This window comes from Sarcophilus harrisii, chromosome 3, assembly GCF_902635505.1.
Source record: "Sarcophilus harrisii chromosome 3, mSarHar1.11, whole genome shotgun sequence".
NCBI lineage: Eukaryota > Metazoa > Chordata > Mammalia > Dasyuromorphia > Dasyuridae > Sarcophilus > Sarcophilus harrisii.
The window spans coordinates 556,556,808-556,582,185 of NC_045428.1; the positions used below are offsets into that span (position 1 = coordinate 556,556,808).

The 25,378-nt window shown below is 48.3% G+C and overlaps 1 protein-coding gene across 1 annotated transcript; it reads right to left on the reverse strand.

The window, feature by feature from the left end:
• Positions 1-7,311: 7,311 nt before the first annotated feature.
• CNKSR1 (connector enhancer of kinase suppressor of Ras 1) lies at positions 7,312-24,594 on the reverse strand. The gene is made up of 21 exons (XM_031961528.1): positions 24,486-24,594; positions 18,715-18,872; positions 17,921-18,102; positions 17,372-17,456; positions 17,013-17,064; positions 16,193-16,377; positions 15,305-15,364; positions 15,036-15,104; positions 14,483-14,584; positions 14,338-14,402; positions 14,168-14,244; positions 12,866-13,008; positions 12,389-12,425; positions 11,705-11,877; positions 11,171-11,244; positions 10,864-10,935; positions 10,489-10,562; positions 10,239-10,300; positions 10,055-10,154; positions 9,739-9,923; positions 7,312-9,614 (listed from the first exon to the last, which is right to left on the reverse strand). The coding sequence occupies exons 1-21, from the start codon at positions 24,535-24,537 to the stop codon at positions 9,375-9,377; spliced, it is 2,247 nt and encodes a 748-aa protein (XP_031817388.1). The 5' UTR covers positions 24,538-24,594; the 3' UTR covers positions 7,312-9,374.
• Between the last annotated feature and the right edge of the window lie 784 nt (positions 24,595-25,378).

The following is a 25,378-nucleotide window of genomic DNA, read 5'->3' on the forward strand; positions in this document are numbered from 1 at the left end:
TAAAATTCTACCTGTTATAGGAAGCCCTCTCTAACTCCTCTTAATTCCACTATTAATTATTTCCTGTTTATTGTGTGGGAAGTTGTCTTAGCAAAACTCAAACCTGTTAAAGACCCTAACTTAAGAAGGTCACTATCTCCCACTTCATCTGGGGACATTTCCAGTTATCCTAATCCATATCTGGCTATTGGACCCAGATGGCTCTGGAGGAGAAAGTGAGGCTGGTGGCCTTGTATTGTTCTAATCTCCTCAATTCATCAACTTACTCATTTTTACGACCTATTCCTCTATCCTACCATTACCACACATGGAGAAGTGTGTCTATTTTTCATTCTTGCTCTCTTCTTAATTGTTTGCAGTCTGACTTCTGGCCTAATTGTCAAACTGAGATTGCTCTCCTTAGAGTTACCAGGATTTCCTTTCTTTTTCTTTTGAGAATTAAAAAAAATTCTTTTTTTATTGTTATATTTGAGTTCCAAGCTGTTTCCCTCCCTTCCTCCCAATCACACAATGGAAAAAAACCACCATTTAACAGAGATAGATATATAAATATTCTTATGTGTGAAGATCGTGTATTTTAAAATCAGCACGAGACAGGAATTCAGGTTAGGGGAAAATAGTCAGTCTTTATTCTCAGTGAAGAAAGATCGGAGGTGGAAAAGAATCGGCGATAGCAATGTGTGCAGCTGAGTCAAGAAGCTAGCTTGACCAGCAGCCACACAACCAGCAGCTTGGAGTCTTCCTGTCTCTCTCTCTGCCTCCACCCACCAAAATCGTCATTTCCTATACAACACATCAGGACTTGCACGGAGAGTGGGCAGGGACCATTCTTTATCCAATCATGTATATTAATAGAGTATAGCCCAATTACTATCTAGCCTCACGAACTTGGGACCTCAGTGCATCAGTTCAAACCTCAGCCCATTACATCTCCCGCTTTCTTTTATTTTAGAGCACAGGTGGTCATGCCATCCCTGACTCCTCAGGGAGGTCAGAGCCCCCAAGGGGAGGTGATCACAGCCTTCCTAACTTCTCAGGGAAGGAGGTGAAAGCACCGAAAAGGAGGTGATCACAGCCTCCCTGACTTCTCAGAAAAGGCGGTGAAAGCACTAAAAAGGAGATGATCACGCCCTACCTGACATCTCAGGAAGGGAGATGAAAAGCACCAAAGGGAAATGGGGGTTGCTAGCGGGTTTCTGGGCTGAAGGGTCTTATTATGCACAAACCCATCAGCATGGGAGGTATTACACAAGCACATAGCAATAACGCAGAGGCTATTAGGGATGACCCTCCCCTCAGTCAGTGCAGGCTCGATGTGGTGTAACAAACATGAATTGTACACGCAAGTAGCGGAATAGCAAACAATATAAATCAACATGGTGTTGGAAAAGATCACCAGAAGTCCTAGAAGGTGGGTATGTAAACAACAGTCACACATACACCTTCTTCAGCAGCCAAGAGATAGTCCAAAACCAATCTATTGTCCATTGTTTCACATGTCAGGGAATCCAATGATCCCCCTGAGTTTTTGAAGTCCTGCAAAAGTCTTTTTATGTGTTAGGGAATCCAATGATTCCAGCAGATTTTGAAGTGTTGTAACAGTCTTATCATTTCTCAGAGAATCCAATGATTCCTGAGAGTTTTCAAGTCCTATGTCTCAGAGAATCCAATGATTCCTGAGGGTTTTCGAGTCCTATGGCTCAGAGAATCCAATGATTCCTGAGGGTTTTGAAGTCCAACAATCTTTGATGTCCATGAGTCAAACGCCATAACTGCCACGCTCTTTCAATGGTGAGCACAATCAGCAACAGCACCACCCGATATTTCTTGGGTCTTCTCCTTTGTTTCAAAGGTCTGCTCCGTCTCTCTGCGATGGACAAGGCGAATATGGCTCGTTGGCACCCATCTGATTCCTTCTCCACCTGTAGAGATACAAGCAAACCCTCTCCCCAAAGCAGTTAGCCTATCTGGTCCTTTCCATTCACCACTTTCTGGGTCTCTCCACATCACCTGGCGATTATCTAAAGATAGTGGAGCTGCTCGCACTGGACACTGACCTTCCGGTGGGTTATAAAACCTGTCTGCCGGAGCCAGTGCATCTTTGTCAAAAATCAAGAAGTTAATAGTATAAAGAGCTAGATTTAGAAGTTCTCTAGGGTTACCTGTGGCCTGCCTCCACCCACCAAAATCGTCATTTCCTATACAACACATCAGGACTTGCACGGAGAGTGGGCAGGGACCATTCTTTATCCAATCATGTATATTAATAGAGTATATAGCCCAATTACTATCTAGCCTCACGTACTTGGGACCTCAGTGCATCAGCTCAAACCTCAGCCCATTACACTTATGCATATATGTATACATATATATAACTTATTTAAAACCATACTATTTATACTTCTATTAATTATTTCTCTGGACGTGGATAGCATCTTCTTTCACAGGTCTTTTGTAGTTTATTTGAATGTTCACATTACTCAAAGAAGTTTAGTTGTTTAGTTATTCTTTGAACAATCTTGCTGTTATTGTATTCAACCTTCTTTTGGTTCCGTTTATTTCTCCATTTTATGCAGGTCTTTCTATGTTTTCCTATAATCAACTTGCTTATCATTTTTTTTACAGCATAGTAGTATTCCATCATAACCATATACCACAACTTATTCAGCAATTCCCCCAATTGATAGGCATCCCCTCTATTATTCCAATATCATTGTCAAGAAAACCCCAAATGAGGTCACTGTCAGACATGACCAAATAAAAAATTAAAGTAGAAAGTTACAAATATATTTCCAAACTAAGAGCATAACTCTCCATCTTGGTCCTTGAGAAGAATGGGCTCAAACCTAAAACAATTGCTCTGAGACATTCCTTCCATTAAGTTCACCTCTGGGTGTGGCATAGTTAGTGAGCACATCACTTCCTAACTTACAGGAAAAACAGCTATTGGTTGATTCACCACTGGGCAGGTCAAAGTAGATTACTCCTCCAAAATGGATTATAGCCTGCCAGGGCCCAAGTTATACAACATATACTTGTAGAGGAACCCAGTCAGAATGATGGTGTGATTTTCTCCCCATTCATTTAGCAGCACATGTATTGAAAAGAGCAGATAATGGAAATGATCCAAAGCTGAGACTCGGCAAGGCAAAAAAGGAGATTAGGGACTCTGGTGATCAGGACAGTGTAGAGTTGAATTGGTTTGCCAAGGGAGCAAACTGAGGAAAAGAGAGAGTGGCTGGTACAAGGCAGATAACCTGAAGAAAAATTGAGGGGTCAAGATATTGGAGGTCATGGTACGTATAGAGAGTAGAGTTTTGCAAGAGAAGGCAGAGAGAGAGAGGTAGGAAGCCAACAAGTTATGGTCAAAAGAGCTCTGGAATTCTTGACATGGAAGTGATACGTTGGTGATGGCCAGAACAAGGGTATGCTCCTCATTGGGTGTGGTTGTGGTGGGTAGAGGAGTAGCTCATGGGAGGTGAGTGGCTCCAGTACTTGAGGGAGCAACAATTATACTTAAGTCCCCTAGTATAAAGGCAGGACTTGGGACTTATGACTGGAATATAGCTGCAAAAGAATGTCTTTTTCAAAAGAAACAATATAGATAAAAGGAAGTTTCAGTAATATTTTATGTGGATAAGATATTGTCATGTAAGGAAATCCAACCATCTAAGTAAGGACAAAGGAAAGTGGACAGAAAAGCAATACACTTACATAACTATAGCACATACATAAACAACTTGTTATTGTGTGCAGATGTTTCCTCGCCACTTTAGTGTAACTCTGCTTTAATTATAACACAGGTTGTCACACCCTCAGGGTGCTGGTGAACCAAACCAGATGCATCAGCAGAGATCCCTTGGACTGCAGGGTCTTATACCTCGCCCAGGGTTCCCCACTTATCTGTGACCCTCTACAAATGTCTACAGAAATCTCAGTGTGAGATAAATTGGTCTCAAGCCCAAAGAGGCTTCTTGGAAATGCTCATAAAAGATTTCAAAAGGCAAATGAGAGAAGTAGAAGAAAAAATGAGAAAAGAAATAAAAAGGTATGCATAAGACAGTCAAAGTTTGAAAAAGGAAGGGAAAAAATTGAACTCCTTAAACAGTAGAATAAACCAAATAGGAAAAGAGATACAAAAGAAAACTGAAGAAAATCACATTAAAAATTAGAACAGGGCAAATGGAAGCTAATGACTTTGTGAAACAGAATCAGTCAAACTAAAAAGAATGAAAAAATGGAAGAAAATGTGAAATACCTCATTGGTAAAAAAACAGCCAACCTGGAAAACAGATCCAGAAGAGACAATTTAAACATCATTGACCTACCTGAAAGCCATGAACAACAACAACAAAAAGAGCTTGGATAGCCTTCTATAAGAGGTCATTAAGGAAAAACTTCCTCAATACTCTAGAAACAAAGGGGGAAATACTCATTGAAAGAATCGATCCATCACCTCTGGAAAGATTTCACAAGGAAAATCTCAAGGATCATTGTTGCAAAATCATAATCTCAAGGGGAAAATACTGCAAGCTACCAGAACAATTGAATCAATGTCCAACTTGACCAAGAGTACACTAGTGTGTCCCCCTTCCAGCCATAATTTCAACATTATTTTCATCTTTTGTTACCTTTGTCGTTTTTTGGGGTGTGAGACGAAATCTCAGAGCTGTTCTGATCTGCACTTCTAATTATTAATTTGAACTAATAATTAATAATTCGTGGTTCTTTTAGGATTGTTTATATCCTTTGTCTCCACTGGAGAACAGCTTAGTTTTTTATATTTGTGTCAATTCTCTAAATCTTAACTATCAAACTCAACAATTTCACAAAACAAAAATGATCTGTTTGCTCTTTTGTGAAGCTAATACATTCTTGACTGACCTTAAAGATAATTTCATTCTTCTAAAGAGCAGAGGTGACAAGGTGATCTTCTAAAGAGCAGAGGTGACAAGGGGATTCTGAGTCTGAGTCACAAAAAAGGATTAAGAAGATAAAGTAGAAATGATGGGAAACTCAACAAGAGGTGATGGCTTAATCTTGGCATTTCCTGATAAAGGAGGTAAAAGTCAGACCAAGTCTGATAGCTACCGTGGATGGGGTTTGTTTTTTTGGGAGCAGATTTTAGGTTCAGAGATAAGATAGGTAGGATCTCAGAGACCAAGAGTGGTGAAAAAGCCTAATAAAATTCTAAAGATACACAGAAACGGTACCACTAAGAACAGAGCAAGCTCCAAAAAGACTGGATACACAGGGAATCAACTTTGTGGTTACTTGAGGGTAGTTTCCTTGATCAATTTGATGATCTTTCTTTCTGCAGAGAAGTCTTAAACATTTGGGGGTGGGGGTGGGGATCAGCATCATGGACTCCTGAGGCAGTCTGGTAAAACCTAAGGACATCTGCTCAGAAGAATGTTTTTCGTTTTGGTCATGTATACTTATTGTGTATCTAATTTATATTTTAATATATTTAACATCTACTGGTCATCCTGCCATCTAGGGGAGGGGGTGGGGGGGTAAGAGGTGAAAAATTGGAACAATAGGTTTGGCAATTATCAATGCTGTAAAGTTACCCATGCATATAACCTGTAAATAAAAGGCTATTAAATTTAAAAAAAAAAAAAAAAAAGAATGTTTTTAAGAATATACAGTTAATGCAAAACTGTTTTGCATGACTTCCTGTGTATAAGGGTACATAACAGAGTTTATAACATTTCTTGCTTTTTCAGCCAGTGCACATGGACTAGAAGGAATTTGAATCTGAAAAAAAAATTTAAATGCATATAATAAAAGCATTAATAAGGAGACCAACTTATGTTGAAATGCAGTTATCAAAATGTTATAAAAACAAATTTGTGATGGTCAAAGGATATGAACAATTTTCAGATGATGAAATTGAAATTATTACCATCATAGAAAGGTTCCAAACCATTTTAATCGAGAAATGCAAATTGACAACCTGAGATACCCACTACACACCTTCAGATTACTAAGATGACAGGAAAAAATAATGATTTGTTGGAGGGGATGGGAAAAACGGGAATGAACAAAGGGGAGCTGTGAACAATCCAACCATTCTGGAGAGCAATCTAATTTGCCAAAGTTATCAAACTGTGATACCCTTTATCCAGAGTGTTTCTACTGGGCTTATACCCCAAGGAGATACTAAAGAAGGGAAAGGGACCAGTATGGGCCAAATGGGGAGCCCTGTTTGAGTGGCTAGAAACTGGAAAATGAAGGGATCCCATTTGAGAATGGGTAAATTGTGGTATATGAATGTTTTTTTTTTTTTTTTTTTTTTTAATTTAAAGCCTTTTATTTACAGGATATATAATGGGTAACTTTTACAGCATTAAAATTGCCAAATTTGTTCCAATTTTCCCTCTTTCCCCACCCCCCTAAATGGCAGGATGACCAGTAGATGTTAAATATATTAAAATATAACTTAGATACACAATAAGTATACATGACCAAAACATTTTTTGCTGTACAAAAAAATAGACTTAATTATTGCTTAGTTTGAAGGAAACGAAGATGCAGGTGTGCAAAATAGGGATTGGGAATTCAATGTAATGGTTTTTTGTCATCTCCCAGAGTTCTTTTTTCTGGTATAGCTATTAGCATTATCCCATTAGAAATGATTTGTTGATCTTTCCGAGGATTTTTGATCCATCAAAGGTCATATTGTTTAAAGGGAAGAAAGATTTCCTGGCTTTTATTTTTTAAAGACATTGTGTAAGTCCTCCAGGCCTTTTGAATTTTGTTGGTCATTTCTTACAGAACAGTAATATTCCATAATTTTCAAAATTGTGGTATATGAATGTTATGGAATATTATTGTTCTGTAAGAAATGACCAGCAGGATGAATACAGAGAGGCTTGGAGAGACACATGAACAGCTAAGGAAATGAAAGAACCAGGAGATTTATATACGCAACCATACTTATGGAGGATTCTTGATGGAAGTGGATTTTTTGACAAAGAGACCTAATTCAGTTTCAACTGATCAATGATGGACAGAAGCATCCCAAAGAAAGAAATGGGAAATGAATTAAACTTTTTTTTTGTTTTTCTTCCCGGTTATTTTACCATCTGAATCCTTCTCCCTTGCAACAAGAAAACTGTTTGGATTTGACACATACATTGTATCTAGGATATTTAAAATATTCAACATATATAGGACTGCTTGCCATCTAGGGAGGGGGTGGAGGGTAGGAGGGAAAAAGGAAAGAAGTGAGGAAGGGATAATGTTTAAAAAAATTACCCTGGATGGATGATTTTAATAAAAGTTATATAATAAACAAACAAACAAACAAACAAAAAAAAAACAAATTTGTGGAACCTGGGTTATAGACCTACCACTTAACCTTTGTCAAGATGACAAAGAGCCACCCAATATTAATTCTGACTAGTTTCATGAAAATGAATGGGATGGTTTGGATCCTCCTAGGAGACGCATTTTGGAAATGGGATCATCACAAAATGGATTTGGTCAGCTAAGTTCAGGATGATGGGTTCATGCTGGAGGAGTCACCAACTGTTAATATCTAGAAAAGTGAGCCAAAAATTTGTTCATTTCTTTTGAACCTCATTTTCATCCTTTCCCCAAGTACCTTTTTTATCTAGGATCATAGTGGATTTTGGGGAAGAGTTGCTTCCTGACCAAGGAACTGTTTTTTTCTCTCAGAGATTTTCAGGTAGCATGATCCTTAGGGGTTGCTTTAGGAATAATCTCAAATTCAGTGGTTCCTGAGCAATGTTTTATTTTTTTTTCTGGGAGATGGGGAAGGATTACCTACATAATCTTTGAAGCTGGACACCCAACATGGTAAGACAAAAGATTTGGAATTTGTCACTTCCCAGTACGATAACAAGGTATTTAGACTCCAGCTGCTTGAACTGTGGTTCACAACCCTATACCGGACCTTGAAACTTAATGATATTGTGACAACATGAAATGTTAATATTTACATCTATTTTATGTAGCTATATATAGGATCATATAAAAATTTATTGGGAGAAAGAGGGTCGTAAATGGAAAATAATTTAAGAAGCCCTGATTTAGAAAATTCACCTTTGACGGTAAAGGGGATGCTCGTCAAATAACTGCAAAGTGTTTGCCTTTTGGGGTTGTAATCACAGGAGGTTCTACAAGTCTAGGAGGGACCCTATAGAACTCTGTGGAACAGCTACAGAGTCAACAAAATGTCAAGTATCGGCCCACTCATAAACCTGCGTTTCATCCTTGTGCTCCCCGTAGTGTTTTAGGAAGTCCGCAGGCCTTTGCACGCCTTATGGGGTTTGTTTCTGCTGTTTATGGGGCCCTCTGCATCATCTGCATTGTTTGTGGCGGCTGTCCTATACCAGGTATACACATATTAACATGGATGCTTATAGGAAATCAGAGACCACGGCCCCTCCTTACCACTAATATGTGTGGAAACTTGAGGCATGAACTCTAACCAGAGTAAGCTCAAGGGGAATAAAAGACTGAACTTTCGGGGATGTTTTGCCCCTCACCCCAACCCCAGGATCACCAGTGTCTGAGGCAGGATTTGAACTCGGATCTTTCCAATTTTAAATCCTGCAGCCTATCCACAATAAGTTCACAACTTTCTAACACCCAGTAATCCCAAGTGATGGGCAGTGGCGGCTTTCCCTCTACAAATCTACAGGCCTGACTCCTCAGTAAGTATCCCATGTGGGACACATTGGGGACCCTGAGGTCTCTTCTCCAAACCTGAGGTTCTGTGATCTTGGGGTATCGGGCACTGCTTCCTCTGGTTATAGATCATCAGTCAGAGGGACCCCAGAGTAAATCTGTTTTAATGCGTTGAAATGCAGCCAAAGTGAGGTACGCCTGTGCCGACTGGGCGGGGGGGAAGGGGGAGCAGTGCTGATGCCCTGCAGCTGTCTCCAGGACCAGAAGAGGGGGTCAGGCCCCTCGGCCCCCTCCGTCCCACCCCCCCACTTATGGATTCTCCTTCCAAAGCCCGTTCCCGCCTCTGGGCTCTCTCATTTTCCCTCCTTGGGTAACTGAAGATGAGCTCTCACATGAAGCGAGGCTCTCTTCCCCATCCTCGGACAATTCTGGCAGCATGTCGGGGCAAATAGGCTGGACCATTGGGGGGCCGGAGGGAGGGAGAAAAGGAGCAGGGGTTCAGCTGAGGTCTGTGAAGCAGGAAACAGACTTGTCATCGGCCTGGCAGCCTGGGGGGGCCAGTGATGGCTTCTCGGCCCTATGCAGACCCCAGAGAGGACCCTGCCCTGGACAAAGCTGGGCAGAGTGGGGGAGTTCAAAAGTCCGGTGGTAGAGAGATAATTCTACCTACTGAGGGGTTGGGAACTCCCTGGGTCAGAGCCCCATCCCTAGAGTCAAAGGTCGGGGGGTCTTGGGCACGGAGGGTCAGGAGGCAGGTGCTCTTTGGAGTCACAAGCAGCACTGTCCTCAGGTTTAGGGGTGGGGGGGCAGAGGGGGCCTTCGGCTCCAGCCCAGCCCCCAGGCCTGTCTGAGTACAGCTCCTGGTTTTTCTCTTTCCACCTCCGAAACTTCTCCGAAGTCAGCGTGGGGTCATTCAACACCTCATCCAGGACCTGCAGCTCCTGGAGCTTTGCCTGGAGACCAAGGGGACAGGGGGCACAGGGGCTAAGCATCGGCAACCCCTCAACCCCCCAGCCCCCAGTGCAGGGATTCTCCTTCCTCCTCCCTTCCAAAACCACGGCCATGGCGAGGACTGACCTTGAGCGTGCTCTGCAGACATCGTATGTGATGGGCCCGCTCATTGAGCTGGGGGTCCCGGGCCCGGCGCAGGAAGGAGCTGCGACACTGCTCCTGGGTCAGGAACTGTGGGCGGCCCAGCAGGGACACCCCTCCCTGTATCAGGCCCCGCACCAGGTGCTCCAGGGCTCCATCACCGCTGCTGTCTGAGGCGGGGGTACACAGGAATCAGGTCCCAGGGGCCTGTCCGCCACCCCCCCTCCCTTTTAGCCCCTCCAGACAGTCCCCACATCCCCCTCCTCCAAGCACCCAGCTCTCTCCGCTGTCCAGAGGATACCTGTCAAAGGGCTATGGGCCGCCTGGGGGCTACCTTGTGGGGGGGTGGTCGATGGGGAGGCTTCTCCATGGGGAGAGCTCCAGACTCCCCCAGGGCTGGGCTGAGAGAAGAAACAGTGTCAGGCCAGCCTTCTAGGAGGAGACCTTCCCCCGCGCCCCCACCCTCTCCCAGCCTGAGCACTCACCGAGGCGGGCCGGGACCCTGCTTCCTCATCTGGATCTTCCGCTTCGGTTTCGCTGTAGCAGTCTGGGGGGGAAAGGAAGGGGCAGCGTGAGGCTCGGGGGGCTGAGGGCTCGGGGCTGCCCTTTCTTGTGTCCCAGAGATCCAGGGGAGGGCAAGGATGTGGTGGTGGTGGGGCAAGCTCATCTCTGAGAGGGGTCCCTCATTCCAGAGCTCAGGGAAGAAAGGACCAGTCCCTCGGAAGCCACCCTCACCTTCCTCTCTGGGCGCAGGTCCTCGGCTGTGGAACTGGTACTTGGAAATGCAGGTCACCAGGCGGCTCACCCACCTGCCAAAAAGGGAGGGGTCATGGGCAGGTGGGCAAGGAGGCATGAAGGGATAATGTCAGTACAAAAGGGAGGGGAGGGTCATGGGCAAGGGGAGGGCAGGTGGGTAAGGGGGCACGAAGGGACAACGTCAGTACAAAAGGGAGGGAAGGGGAAAGAGGAGTTTCCCTCACTGAGTAGAGGGGAAGGGTTGAGAAAAGGGAGAAATAGGAATGGGGATGGCACAGAAACAGGGATGAGGGTGGCAAAGGGGTGCAGATGGGAATGGGGAGGGGGCGGAAGGAATAGCAATCAACCCCTCACATGCTCAAGTCAGCCAGGGTTTCCGCCGCGAAGATGAAAGGCTTGTACAAGTTATGGGTCAGCTGGAACACACTGGGGACGGGGAGGAAGGGCAAGGTCATTGCCAGAGCAGTTCCTGACCCAGAAACCCTGAGAGACCATTATTCTCCCCCCAAGTAACACTTCCCAGTCTGAGCCTCTCTCCCGTCTGCTCCCCAAGTGTGCCCCAATTCCCCATCCCTCCCACCTGCTCTCCCGTCCTGAATCCGACCCCACTCTCCACCTCCTCTCCCAGTCTGGCCAAGCCTCCCCCATGGCCCTCACTCACTATTTCTTCTTCTGGTCCCGGCCACTCTCCAGGCTGTAGTTGGAGACATTGATGAGCCCTTCAGCCTTCTCATCCTGGGGATACAGATCCAGGAAGGGGCAAGACTCTTGAGACCGCTCCCTGAGATGGGAGAATCCCCCCAGGGACGGGCCAGGGAGGAAGGGAGGGAGATGGTCGGGAAGGGAGGGCCTGTGCCCCAGAGAAAGACAGAAGCATGGAGAAGAGAGCAGACGGGCAGAGGCTGGGAGCAGGGGCGGGCAGCAGGACAGACAGACAGAGGAAGGCAGGGGACACCCCCCAGAGGGCAGAGAGTTGAGCAGGGGCGGGCAGAAGGACAGACAGACAGACAGAGGAAGGCAGGGGACGCGCCCCCCAGAGGGCAGAGAGCTGAGCAGGGGCAGGCAGAAGAACAGACAGACAGAGGAAGGCAGGCGGGTGGGCAGAGGGCGAAGGCCCTGGCTGGGCCGGGCTGGGGCAGACATTGCGATGCTCCCAGGCCTGGGGCCTCCTGTGGTCGCTCCCCTGGAGCCTCACCTGAGGCTGTCGGTACCAGTAGAGCGTGTGGCCCTTGAGCACCATCCAGCACCGGCGCCAGCGGGGGCCCATGAAACCTCCGGGCACCTTCCGAAGCAGCAGCCACCCGTCGCAGTCAGGTTGGCCCAGCTGCCGGCACGACACCCGCCTGCGGCTCAGCCGCGTTGCCGTCCCTGCGGGGTCCAAGGGTAGGAAAACCATGGTCCTTCTCCGGCCCCTTCCCTCCACTCTGCCCCAAAGCCACGTTCCCAGGGTCTGGGAACATGGAGGATTAGAACAAAAAGGGACAGTCATCATTGTTCCTCAGCCATGTCTGATGGTCCATGACCCCTCTGGGGTTTGCTTGGCAGGGATCACTAGAAGGTTTGCCATTTCCTTCTCCAGCTCATTTGACAGATGAGGAAACTGAGGCAGACAGGATTAAGGTGTCTGAGGCTGAATTTAAATCAAGATTTCCCTCTCCAGGCTGGAGATCAATGCCCTATCGTATCATTTAGCTGCCCTTAGAGGTCACCGAATCCAACCTCCCTCATTTTTACAGAAGAGAGAGGATCAGAGAGGGCAAGAACTTACCCAAGAACACACAGCAAAGCTGCCCTCCTTCATACTACTCCCCTATGTCCCCCAGAGGGAGCATCCCAGGCGTCCCCCACCTAATCCCTAATGTCTAGCAGGCCCGGTTACCTTTGGCTTTGGACTTCTTGGGACTGCAGGAAGGACCCTGGGGGCGCAAAAATTAAAAAAATCTTAAGACACCTTGGAGGTTCTCAGACAACATATACCTGAACAGAAATTCCTCCTTGCAAGTGACCATCCAGTCTCTGACAAGGGCCTTTAGTGACAGGGGACCCTTGACCCTCTGGAGAAACCCATCCCACCCTTGGAGACCTTCAATAAGTTTTTCTTATATTTGAGCAAAACTCTTTCCCTGCAGCTCCGCCCCCATTGCCTTGGGGGCTCAGGAGAATGAGCCCTGTCCCCCTTGGAAGGGCCCAGGAAAGCTGCCATCTCCTCTAAGTCCCCCCCCCCCCCCCAATCCTGCATCCAGCTGTCATTCCATCTTACCCCTAGCCCGGCTCCATCCTGATTCTCAGCTTCTGGATACATGTCTAGAACAGGGGGAAGGGAGAAGGCCGGACCTGGGGGCTCCCCTCTGCCTACCTTGTCCGGGGGCTCCGGAGATCCGTGATTCGCAATCTCCCCCATGACTGGCTGGGCTGCTGGCGGGGGGTCTGGGGCGCTGGGGGAGCGGCGTGCCTCGTCAGGGCCCCAGCTAGTGCCACAGTCTGAAGGGGTGGCCGGGCCTAGGAAGAAACAGCTTTCTCAACACATGCAAGTTCTGGGCCCATGGAGAACCCAAACTGGAGGGATATCTTGGAAGAAGCTTTGGTCTGGAGAAGGAACAGTGGGACCCAGATGTTCTGGGCCATCTGTCCTGATAACAGTGCTCCTCTGGTATGATCCGGCTGGTGGGGCAAATGAGTGGTCTGTGGTGGGCTGGGGAGGGAGGGCAGAGCCCTGGGGGACTTCCTGAAGTGCTCGAGACAGATTTAAATAATGCTGAAACTGGAGGAACTGAAAAGAGCCTTAGATTATGGAACATTGGAGCTGGGAGGGCCCTTAAAACACAGGATGTCAGAGCTGGGAGGGCCCCTAGAACCCGGGATGTCAGAGCTGGGAGGGCCCTTAGAACCCAGGAGGTCAGAGCTGGGAGGGCCCTTAGAACCTGGGATGTCAGAGCTGGGAGGGCTCTTAGAACCCAGGAGGTCAGAGCTGGGAGGGCCCTTAGAACCCAGGATGTCAGAGCTGGGAGGGCCCTAGAACCCGGGATGTCAGAGCTGGGAGGGCCTTAGAACCTAGGGAGGTCAGAGCTGGGAGGGCCTCTTAGAACCAGGAGGTCAGAGCTGGGAGGGCCCTTAGAACCCGGGATGTCAGAGCTGGGAGGGCCCTTAGAACCCAGGAGGTCAGAGCTGGGAGGGCCCTTAGAACCCAGGAGGTCAGAGCTGGGAGGGCCCTTAGAACCCGGGATGTCAGAGCTGGGAGGGCCCTTAGAACCCAGGAGGTCAGAGCTGGGAGGGCCTTAGAACCTGGGATGTAAGAGCTGGGAGGGCCCTTAGAGCCCGGGAGGTCAGAGCTGGGAGGGCCCTTAGAACCCGGGAGGTCAGAGCTGGGAGGGCCTTTAGAATGTGGAACGTCAGAGCCAGAAGGGCCCTTAGAACATAGAGTTCTAGAACCTGATATACTCTTAGAATCCTGTTAGTTGAAACAGAGTATCAGGACTAAAAGTGACTTAAAGATCATCTAGTCCAAATCCCAGAGGAAGAAACTAGACCTTTGTTTTTCTCATACTAAAGCCTAGAAAAAGGAAGGGACTGGTCAGGTTCCCACAGCTGGCCACAACAGAACCAGTATTAGAATCCCCAAAATTGCCAACCCAGTATTCTTTCCCTGACCTCACATTACCTGCCTCGGAGGAGCTCGGGAGTCTTGGTTCTGGACTCTGGTCAAAGGTGAAGGCAGAACCTTTTTCTTCTGAGGCTCTGTAGAGAACAAAGATTGCAAGGACAAAGCAGTCACCCCTCCCCATGGGCCATCCCCAAGCCACAGCGTACTCTGCTGGCAGAGTCCGTTACCTTGGAGAGGGGGGGGCCAAGCTTTCTGACTGGTTCCTGGAGCTGGCGATTGGTTCCAAGGGGCTCTGAGGAATAAGAAGGGGGGAATCATGAGCGAGGCCCAGGAAGAGGGAGGGCAGAGATGGGGGAGGGGGGAGGAACCCACCTGAGGGGCAGTCTTGGGCACAGGAACAGTCTTCAGCACCAGTCTGAGCAGGGCGGGATCCTGGAGCAGCAGCCTGTCCAAGCTAGCCCGGGGCCAGCCCACCTCAAGGACCAAGGCAGGGAAGACAGACTTAATTTGGGACCCCTGGCCTGAGCTGGGCTGGGGACAGGGGCTGCCCTGAATCGCCCCCACTTCCATGCCCACCAGTCCCAACATACAGGTGAGAGGCTCCAATTGGACAAACCTGCTCCCTTCTGTCTTTTCCCTTCCTGTAGCTAACACCCACCTCATTAACTCCCTACCCAGGTCTATGACTCAGGCTCCCCTACAGGTAGACCTGCATCCAGGTATCCACCCCAGGGACACCCCTGCCACCTGTCCCTCCAGTCCAAGGACACCACAAGAACAGGCATTGAACTTCTACAGGGAAAAGGGTGCCTCAGACGGGGAGGGATCCCCATTTCCAGTCCTGGGTCCCACTCTCAGAAGACCACCTCTCCCCAGTCAACAACGGTCTAGAGATGCATCATTCCTTCCCTTCCGGGGGACTCACCACCACCTGCCCGTTGACCTGGACAATCTCGTCTCCCAGCAAGATCCGGGAACAGCCGTCAGCAGGAGACTGGAGGGCAGAGGGAGAGGGAGGGGTTTGGGGAAGGGTAACTGAGCTGGCTCCCCGCTCCCCGCCCCCCCCACAAGAGCCTCAATTAGTCAGAGCAGCTGGAGAGCCAGGAGGGCAGGAGGAGCTTGCAGACAGGGATTAGAGTCAACATTCCTCCCTGGGGTGCAAGGATGGGTGGACAGGACGAGGAGGCCTCTCACCTCTGGGGCCGTTCCAGACACAAAGTGGTGGCAGCTGCTGGTGCTGAGGATTTCCAGGCCCTGGACAAACAGATACACCCAGACACACAGGCCCAGGCCCGGGCTCCGTGAGGATGGGGAAGCGAGAAGCGCAAGGAGCCTTCCCTGGGCCTTACCCTGGGTGACTCAGGCACTAGCTACCACACCAGGAATGCAAAGTGGGGCAACAGCTTCCAGGAGTCGGGGGGAAGGGCCCTTAGAACTTGGGAGAACAGAGCTGGGAGGGGGGGCAAAGAACCAAAGTCTAGTCCCAGCTCTTTCACTTAGTAACTGTGTAATCTTGGAGAAATCATTTAGCTGATCTGGGGTTCAGTTTTGTTCTCTAAAAAAAGGAGAATGGTTTAGAGTATGAAGCAGCTAAATATCTGATCCCTAAAGTCTTTTCCAACTCTGACATCCTGGGTTCTAGGTCCCTCCTAGCTCTGACCTCCCAGGTTCTAAGGACCCTCCCAGCTCTGACCTCCTGAGTTCTAGGTCCATTCCAGCTCTGACCTCCTGAGTTCTAGGTCCATTCCAGCTCTGACACTATACTTCAGTTTTCCAACTCTCAGCAGGGTTCTCTAACTGTAGGATCCAGGATCTCAATAACTCACATTTAAATACAATTTTCAATCCATTGTGTCATGTGACACCATTGACACTCATGTCAGGTTTGCAATACAAACATTATAATGCCCATTTAACAGAGGCACAAACTGACGCTCCAGTTAATCAACTCGCCTAAGACCCCAGAGGAAGAGTCGGAGCTGGACAAGTCCCAGCAGGTCCTGTGGCTCTCCACACTGCCCCGGGCTGCCTCTCTCTCCTGGCCAAGACCAAGGGGTGTAGAGGGGGCTGGGACAGGCTCACCAGGGGCTCCTCTGGGTGTCGGGCTCTCAGCTCCACCAGCTCCAAGACGGCCAGCTGATCCAGCAAGTCCTCAGGGCTGAAGCTCAGAATGGCGTCACAGACGCTCACAATGTTGTCCCCCTGGGAAGGCGGGAAGGTATACGGGAGACCCGGGGCGGGCAGAGGAGAGAGGGAGATGACGGTGGCTGCTCAGCCCCTGCCGCCCCCCCCCCCCACACCAGCCCCCACCCAGAACACTCACGAGCCTCCTGGGCCTGGGCCACCGGGGTCCAAAGAGACAAAGAGCTGATGGGTTTAGATGAACAGGGGCCTGCTTTGGGCAAAGCCCTGTCCTCCTGGAAGGGGGCCAGCTGTGGGGCCACTGCCCCTTAAAAGGATAACCCTCTGCCCAGCCGGCCACTTTCTTCCTACCTGGGTACCTCCATCAGACAGGGTTATCCCCTGTTCTCTGCAGGGGCCCGCCCTAGAAGGCCGTGTCCCTGGGAAGGCCCGGCCCCCCCTTCTCAGGGGCCACATGCCTGTTCTCAGAGACGGACAAACACACACACACACACACACACACACACACACACACACACACTCCCCTCCAAGCCCGGACAATTTCCCGATTCCCAAAGTGGATCCCCAGAGCCAGGCTTTCACGGGGTGGGAGGTAAAGCCAGGATAGCAGTGGGGGGAAAGGGAAAAGTCCCAGGACCCTCTGCTGTTCTTCCCTCAGTTCATTCCAGCTATTCCTGGACCTGCCAAATAGGAAAACTTGAGTCTCCTGGGTGCTCGCTCTTCCACCTCCCAAAGAGGGGGCCAGGAGGGCTACACTCACAGCTCCCTCGTTCCCCCCCACACTCCAAGTCCAAAACACCCGTGGCCGAGGTCTGAGAAAGTCAAGGTCATGGGGGGCGGGCTGGGATATCCGAGTCTCTGGCGGGAGGGCTGGCAAAGACTAGGGGAGCCCCAGCTTCCCCCAAATCTAGATCTCTCTTCCAATCCTGGAGAGACCTACAGGTCCATTCCCCTCCCCCAGTACCTGAAGCCTTGGTCTTCCTCAAGTGGCCAGTCACCCCTCTCCAGGCTGTCTGGCCCCCACCCCGGGCCCTGTCTGATTCACGGGTTATAAAAAGCATCACTAGGATCCGATTCCCAGTCCCACCCCGAGTGTCAGGCTGGGGGCCGGTCACTCACCTCCTGCAGGGCCTGGGCCAGCTCCCTGCACAAGTCCCCGACCTCCTGGCACGCAGAAAAGTCATTGAGTTGGGAAAAAAGGTACCTGGGAGCCCAGGAAGGGAGAAAGACATTAAGTCCTGGATTGGGACAGAGCGTGGAAATTCCCGTCTCCTCACAGGGCGTCAGGGGCCCTGCCCAAGCCCGGAGCCTCACAGCCCCAGGCCCTTGTCTTCCTTCTCTCTCCAGGAGGGTCTCCCCGGCTCGCAGCAGAGAGAAGCAAAGGGGTTAGAATCGCAGAGGGCAGAAATCGAGAGGCCGATGTTTCAGGACTTGGCTCTGCCACTGACTCACTGGATAACTTTGGGTAAGCCCCTTAACTGCTAGAAGCCTCAGTTTTCTGAGCTGCAAAATGGAGCCAATATCCCTACTCTATGGGATCTATCTAGAAGGTCTAGGAGGACCAGGATTCAAATGTGGCCTCAGACATTTAATGAGTAAGTCACTTGACCCAACTGCCTCTCCCCCCACCCCAAAAAGGGAGAAAGAATAACCCATTCATCCCATTACCTGTTGAGCCAGCAGAGAAGGGCCCAAGCTGCTCGGACCAACTCGATGGCTCCCGTGAGTAGGTCTGGGGCAGGTTCCCCACAGGGCCCGAGGCAGCCCGGGACAAGACTGCAGAATTTGTGGGTCAGGGTCCGCAGCTGTTCTGTTAGTTTCCGGAGATTTTCAGTCTCTAGGCCGGAGCTCTGTGGCCGGGGGGGGAACACAATAGGTCACTCCCCATCCCATGGCCACATTCTCCTGTATCAGGTCCTCCCAATGGGAAGAATGGATGAGGAGGGAGAGTCCAAACCCTAACTCTGCTCTTTCTCTCTGTATAACTTTGGGCCACTAAGTGGCTCAGCGGGGAGAGCCTGACTTCAACTTGCACCTCAGACACTTCCTAGCTGTGTGACTGTGGCAAGTTGCCTAAACGGTTTTCCTTAATCTGTGGGAGTAGGAATGGCAAACCACTCCAGGACCTTTGCCAAGAAAGCTCCAGGGATGGTATGGCCCACGGGGTCACAGAGCTGGACACAACTGAACAATGGCTAACTCAGGACAAGCCCCTCAACCTCTCTGTGCCTCAGTTTCCTCATATGTAAAATGAGAGGACTGGCCCCGATAAATTCCTAACTCCCTTCCAGGTCTAGGTCCACAAATCTGCAGGCCTCTGGGCCACTAGAACCCCCAGGTTCTAGGCGCGGTTCCACCATACATTCTCAGCAGCACCTTGGAGTAGTCAATCACTTCCCTACATCCTTAAGGAGAAGGGCCTTCCAGGAGGTGTGGGCTCCATGTGCCCAGCACCTACTCACCAGAGTCCGGAGCTGTTCCACCCCATCCAGGATGAGTTCCTGATGGCCAATGTGCCAGACCCCCAGGGCCTCCAGGTTCCGAGGACAGAGCTGAAGCAGGTCACTGCCCACCAGGGCCCACTGCTCAAAAGGGTGTTCTTGTACCAGCTCATCCAGGCCTGCAGGATGAGAGATCCGGCACGGCACGAGTTACCCGGGTCACCTCTCCTGGCTACGGCCGAGTGGGCTGTCCCAGGCGAGCCCCAGACTCCTTCTGAGCTAGGTTTCCTCGTGCTTCCAGATCCCCGACTAGGAGAAGGCCCTCAGGCTCTCTCCTCAGCCCTTGGGCCTCAAGCATCCCTGGGACCCCAACTTTCATGTGTAGACATAGACCAAAAGACATCCACATGGATCTGGAAGTGAGGAATACCAGGGTTCGAATTCTTACTAACTGTGATGCTGGGCAAGTCACTTAGCTTTTCAGCTTCAGTTTCCTCATTTGTAAAGTAGAGGCGATTATAGTACCATATCCCAAATTTATAGTGAGGATCAAACGAGATAATTGTCGATCGCTTAGCATGGCGCCTGGCACACAGTAGGTGCTAAATAAATATTAGCTATTATTATTATTATTATGATGATCAAATGGGACAACATATATATGGTGCTTTGAAAACCTTAAAGGATTATATGAATGTTAACAGTTATTGCTATTTTAAAATTCTTCCCTTACTCCACTTGGGACAAGGGAAAATTTGACCAGGAAGCATTTTGGAATAAAGAGAAGAATCTGAGCAAGGGAAAAAGGAGTCCTGCATTTAAGACAGTGCAAATTACCGATCTGTTCTGGCCCTGGTTTTTCATCTGCAAAGTGAGAAAGCTGGCCTAGCTAAACTTTAAAGGCCCTCCCAGATCTGATATCTAAGATCTCTCTAGCTCTGACCTCCTGGGTTCTAAGGACCCTCCCAGCTCTGACCTCCCGGGTTCTAAGGGCCCTCCCAGCTCTGACTTCCTGGGTTCTAAGGGCCCTCCCAGCTCTGACACTCTGTGTTCTAAGGGCCCTCCCAGCTCTGACCTCCCTGGTTCTAAGGGCCCTCCCAGCTCTGACCTCCCTGGTTCTAAGGGCCCTCCCAGCTCTGACCTCCCGGGTTCTAAGGCCCTCCCAACTCTGACACGCTGGTTCTAAGGGCTTGCCCAGCTCTGACCTCCTGGGTTCTAAGGCCCTCCCAGCTCTGACATCCTATGTCCTAAGGGCCCTCCTAGCTCTGACCTCCTGTGTCTCAAGGGCCCTCCCATTCACCCTCCATGCAGCCAGGTCACTCTTCAATGCCTGCTTAAAGCTCTTTTATCTGGAAAGTTCTCCCTGTACCATGACCTCTGAAAATTCCTAGTTTCCTTTAAAGTCAAGCTTGAATGCTTCTCCTAACATGAGTTATTTCCTGATGAGTTATGTTCCACCCTTCTTACAAGGGATTACTTTCTATCCCCACCCCCATCAATTTATCTTGTATTTTATAAGTACCTACTTGTGGCTATTATTATTATTAATCACTACTATGGTAGCTAAGTGGCCCCAGGGATAGAGCACTGGACCTGGAGTCAGGAAGATTCATCAACTGGAGTTCAAATCCAGCCTCAGACATTTACTAGCTGTCCCTAATCCCATTTGCTTCAGCTTCCTCCTCTATAAAATGACCTGGAGAAGAAAACACTCTGGTATCTCTGTCAAGAAAATCCCAAATGTGGTCATGTTGTACATGATTTAAACAGACCATATCTTGGCAGTATTATTTCCCTCCAGAGAGGCTGGGAGTATTCCATTCTTATCTTTGGGAACTCAGTAGGGGCTTTGTAAATGCATATTAATGGGTCACGTGAAAGGAACAGGAAGATACAAAACTCACAGCAGTCAAGTTTCTCAAAATGTCAGTTTGATCCAAAGCAATCCCAATAGACTTTGGATAGAAAATGCTGTCTCAGAAAAACAACTATGGAGATTGAATGTAAATCAACACATGCTATATTCATTTCTTTTTTCTGCTTTGTTTTTCTCTTTTGTTCTGATTTTTCTCTCCCAACATGATTCATAAACCAATGTAAATTAAAAATAGTTTTAAAAAATTGTCAGTCTGTTTAGCATCTCTGACCTCCCCTATTAAAGGGGAAAATGGGATAAAATTGACGGTTAAATTTTAGCATTTTGACTTTAGCAGTAGCTACAAATCAGGGCTTACTTTATTGTTTCATTTTTTACTTTAAACTTTATTATGTATTATTTCATTATATCTATTATCTAGGCAATAGAGAAAATGTTAATATTAAAATATACTATATAAGACAATAATATTAAAATGTTATATGATGTAAAAAAGTATTATCAAAATGCAACACTGGAGGAAGGGATTTTGGGGAATAAGGTTGTAGATTAGGCTATCGTTGGTGGGGAATCCAAAAATCCCAGAGAATAATAATACCTCCATCATAGAGATGACCCTCATTCTTCCCTTAAGAAATCTGAGACAAATTATGTAGTAAGAATACACTTCTCTAAAGGGTTGTAGGGTTCAGTTACCAGCTCCCCACTTTTGTCCATCTGCTGTTTTTCTGCAGAATCCTGGGGAGGGATAGCATGGAACTATTTTTACATCTCCTCCTTAGTGGGGCTGGGGATCAGGGTTCCTGGGTTCTTCACAACAAGCTGAACCCTCCCTACCACTACACATACTTATATAACCACACACATAAACACATAGGAGTTCAATCAAACTGAGACTTGCTGAAGACCTTAGCTTTAAAAGGGCAAGGTCCATTGTCTCCCAGGGCCATCCACCTCCAATCCTCCTGATCTTGCCACTGGACCCAGATGGCTCTGGAGGGAAAAGTGAGGTAGATAATCTTGCATAGCTCTCCCTCACTTAAATCCAATTCACTCAGATGTCATATCATGGTCCTCTTGGAGAATGAAGGACAAACAACACACATACATACACATCTCTTAATAATCTATTATATACGGCTCTCTTTGAACTAGGAGTTCCACATTTTCTCCTAACTTGCTTGTTGTGTAAGTTGCTTTTTCCTGCTGGATCTCAATTTCTTTTTCAGTAATGCAAAGATTAGACCAGATCAGGGATTTCTAGTCTTTTTTTGAGGGGGGGGAAGGAGGTTCGTGGAGGATCATGGACTCTTTGGGCAAACTGGTGAAGTCTATGAACCCTTTCTTAGAAAAATGTTTTGTGTTTTTTTAAATATATAAAATAAAAGGGCATAAAAAGGAAATCAACTGTAGTAAAAAAATAACTACCAATATGTTTAAAAACACACACACACACACACACTGGACAGATGATCTAATCCAAACTCATTTTGCAGATGTGGAAACTGAGGTCCAGGGAGGTTAATTGACTAACTTCACAGAGAGTCAAGAGAAGGAAAAAGCATTTATATAGCACCTACCACATGCCAGGTGACCCTATAAGATACATGCTATTCCCATTTGATAGTTGAAGAAATTGAGGCAAAATGACTTGCTCTGGGTCACTCAGTAAGGCTAGATCTGAATTCACCTCTTTCTGACTTCTGCACTATCCACAGAACCACCAGCTTGATGCCTTTTAAGACAGTGAGCATCACTGGTAGGGGCTTAAATCTCAATCTTCAGTCTTTTAAGGTATCAATCTTCACAGTTTCTAAATTCCTTTCTAGCATTATAGAATGCTATACTATGTTTCTCTTAGATTCAGCTCCTCAGTTAAATCCCCATCAGCTTCTTTATCTCCCCAATTAGCTCCTTGGAGCTCTTTCCTCCTTCAATCCTATTTAACCTCTCCGAGATGTTGCTAGGTAATACCACACACATGAATGGAAAGAGAAATGACTCCAGTCTGTGTGTGACTTAAAGCAAATCAGTTCTTTCCTCTATAAAACCATAGGGTTGGCTTAGGTGACCTATAATTTTCCTTCTGACTCCAAATTTATGATTCTGTGACCACTAAGCCTGCACAAAGGCTGTTTTTGTGGACCTTCCCAAAACCTGTTCCTGGTTCTCCTCCTCCAGTAAGTCTTTCCTGATTCACCCTAGCTGGTTTCTGCTCTCTACTTCCTCCTTATTCTACCCAGCACTGGTTTCTAGAACTTTTTACATTTGGGAAAGTTTTATTTGTTGGGTTTTGTCCTGAGTATATCTTCCCTTTCAGACTGGGGCTCCCTGAGGACAGCATCTTCCTTACAGGCCACTCCAGAGCATTTTCATCTGGGGTCCATGAACTTTTTCATTAAAAAAAATGTTTTTATATAATTTCTTTCCTTTGTAATACTATGTATTTTATCTTATACATTTAGAAACTATGACTGAGAAGGGATATAGTCCGACTTCAACTGATGAAAAGTCCATGACAAAAAAAGGTTAGGGAGTGCTAGAAGCTTTTTCTTTAACCCTAATAATAGCAGCCACTAATAGCTTGTAACATTTTTATAGGGCATTAAAAGTTTCAAAAGTACTTTCCCAATATTATCTCATTTTTATCCTCACAATAACCCTGGGAGGTAGGTGCTATTATTTATTGCCATCTTACAATTAAGGAAACTGAGGCAGACTTGCTAAGAGGCCCACAGCTAATACGGGAAAACAAAATTAAACTTGGGTGAAGCCCAATAGTGAATGGTATCCATCCAAGATGATATGGGCAAATTGCCTGCTCTTTTTCCCACAGGCTCTGAGCTAGTTACCACCTTGCTTCTTGAGTCTCTCCACTTGAGAAATGGGTCTAATGATAGCTTCCTCCAGATCCCAGTGGCCTTTTGAAGATGAAGGAGATATGATTATATCTATTTATTATATTTATTATATAATCTATAATTATAGTTCAGCTTCCTTCAGCAAGCCCCAGGGGCAGATGGCAAGGAGAGTGGAAAACCCCTAGAATTCTGGGAAGTCTTAATTTAGGAGGCCCTGGGTCATTTAATCGATTAAATCAAAATAGCGAAGTTTAAGCGTGTACCAGTGGCTAAACATCTCTGCCCTCAAGGAGCTTACCTTCCCCCTGTCTGAAGGGACCGACCACAAGAACGCAGCTGAATCCATCCGTACGGATGAGAATAGCTGCAAGCTACATTTCAGGCCGGGATAATAACAGTTTCGGGGGATCGGGAAAGGCCTCCCAGAGGAGCTTTGCAGGAAATGAGGCAGAGATGAAGACAGAGTGCTACCCTCTCAGTGCCTCAGTTTCTTCATCTGCACAAACGGTCACAAAAATACCTCCGCTGCCTATCTCCCTGGGTGGTTGGGAAGGAAACGCTCTGCAAACTTTATATTGCTCTACGAATGAAGGATTATTTCAGATGAATGTCTTGTTGTCTCTTTAAGAAGGGAAGAGGTGAGGGGTGGGATGGGCCTGCAATTCTGAAACTGGAAGGACCCCAAGAGGAGGCCATAGCGTCCATCCCCGGCCTCCCAACAGGCTGAGGATGCTCTTTTGCCTTTAGCACTCACTTCCCGGAGAGACCCCCTTCTTCCCAGGGAGGGTTGTAGCTCAGAGTCCCGCAACCCACAACTTCAAGGCTTCCCACCTTTGGGGCCTGGGGAAGGGCGGTGTAAAGCAGACACTTTCCACCAGGGTCAGAGTATATAACTTCCTTATACAGGCCAGTGTGGACCAGGAACCCCCCATTCTTCCCCCACCCCCACCCCGCCCCGATTCCTGGAGCAGGAGGATCAGGGCAGAGTCCTTCCTCTCTTCTCCCTCCACCCCTCAAAGACCTCACCTCCCAGCCCAGGGCACTCCTTTACCCACCTCTCAGCCACGCCACCACCGCCCCAGGACCCCAGGACGCCACCGGCTCCATTGCGAATCCCGGACCGTCCAGCTCAGAAAATTTCCGGCCCAGAAAGCCAGCGTCCTACCCAGGGTTGGGGGCGGGCGGGGCTGAGCGAGGGGCGGGGCTGGGCAAGGGGCGGGGCAAGCCACATACCTGAGCCCACGTGGCCGGGCCAGGTGAACATCCCTGCCTACCTATTGGTCCGGCCGCCCGCTCTTCAGCCCGAAGAGCCGCCCCCTACCCAACCCCACCCCACTCCCAACTCTAGCCTCGGGGGGCGGACACGGTGGCGTCCAGCTGATCTCGCGCTTGCAGAGCCTTTGGACTCCGGACCCCTCCGCTCCGTATTTGTCCCGCTCCCCTCCATGGACTGCTGCTCCTGGACAGAGCGAGGGTGGGACGCAGAGGAGGGGTCACCGACCCCCCCTAAAATAACTCCTTAGACTTACAAAACCCCTTACAACTTCGCATGATTTCACACTAAGCCTAAGGAGGAGGAAATAGAGGGTCCGCTAAGAGAAAGCCTTGGCCTTGGACCGAAAGGCCAACTAAGTAACAGAGGAGTAGCGACAGCAGCCTAGTGCTGACCACTACCCATGGGGAGCCCAGACAAGGGGAGCCGCCACATCCCACCGAGGTCTGACCAAACTAAACCAAATCCAGAACCAGAGCTTGGAGGGTGTGAGTGTCATGGGGCGGGAAGACGGTCCCCGTCCTTCTCTCCCCCTCCCATCCCAGCCAAAGCCAGTCCCCTAAAGGTCAATCGAGGTCAGAGCCTAATTAATCAAGCCCCAGGCATCTCCTGAATGCCTGCTATGTGGCAGGCTGGAGGAGGTGGTGATTGAAGAGCTGCTTTGGAATCAGGAAA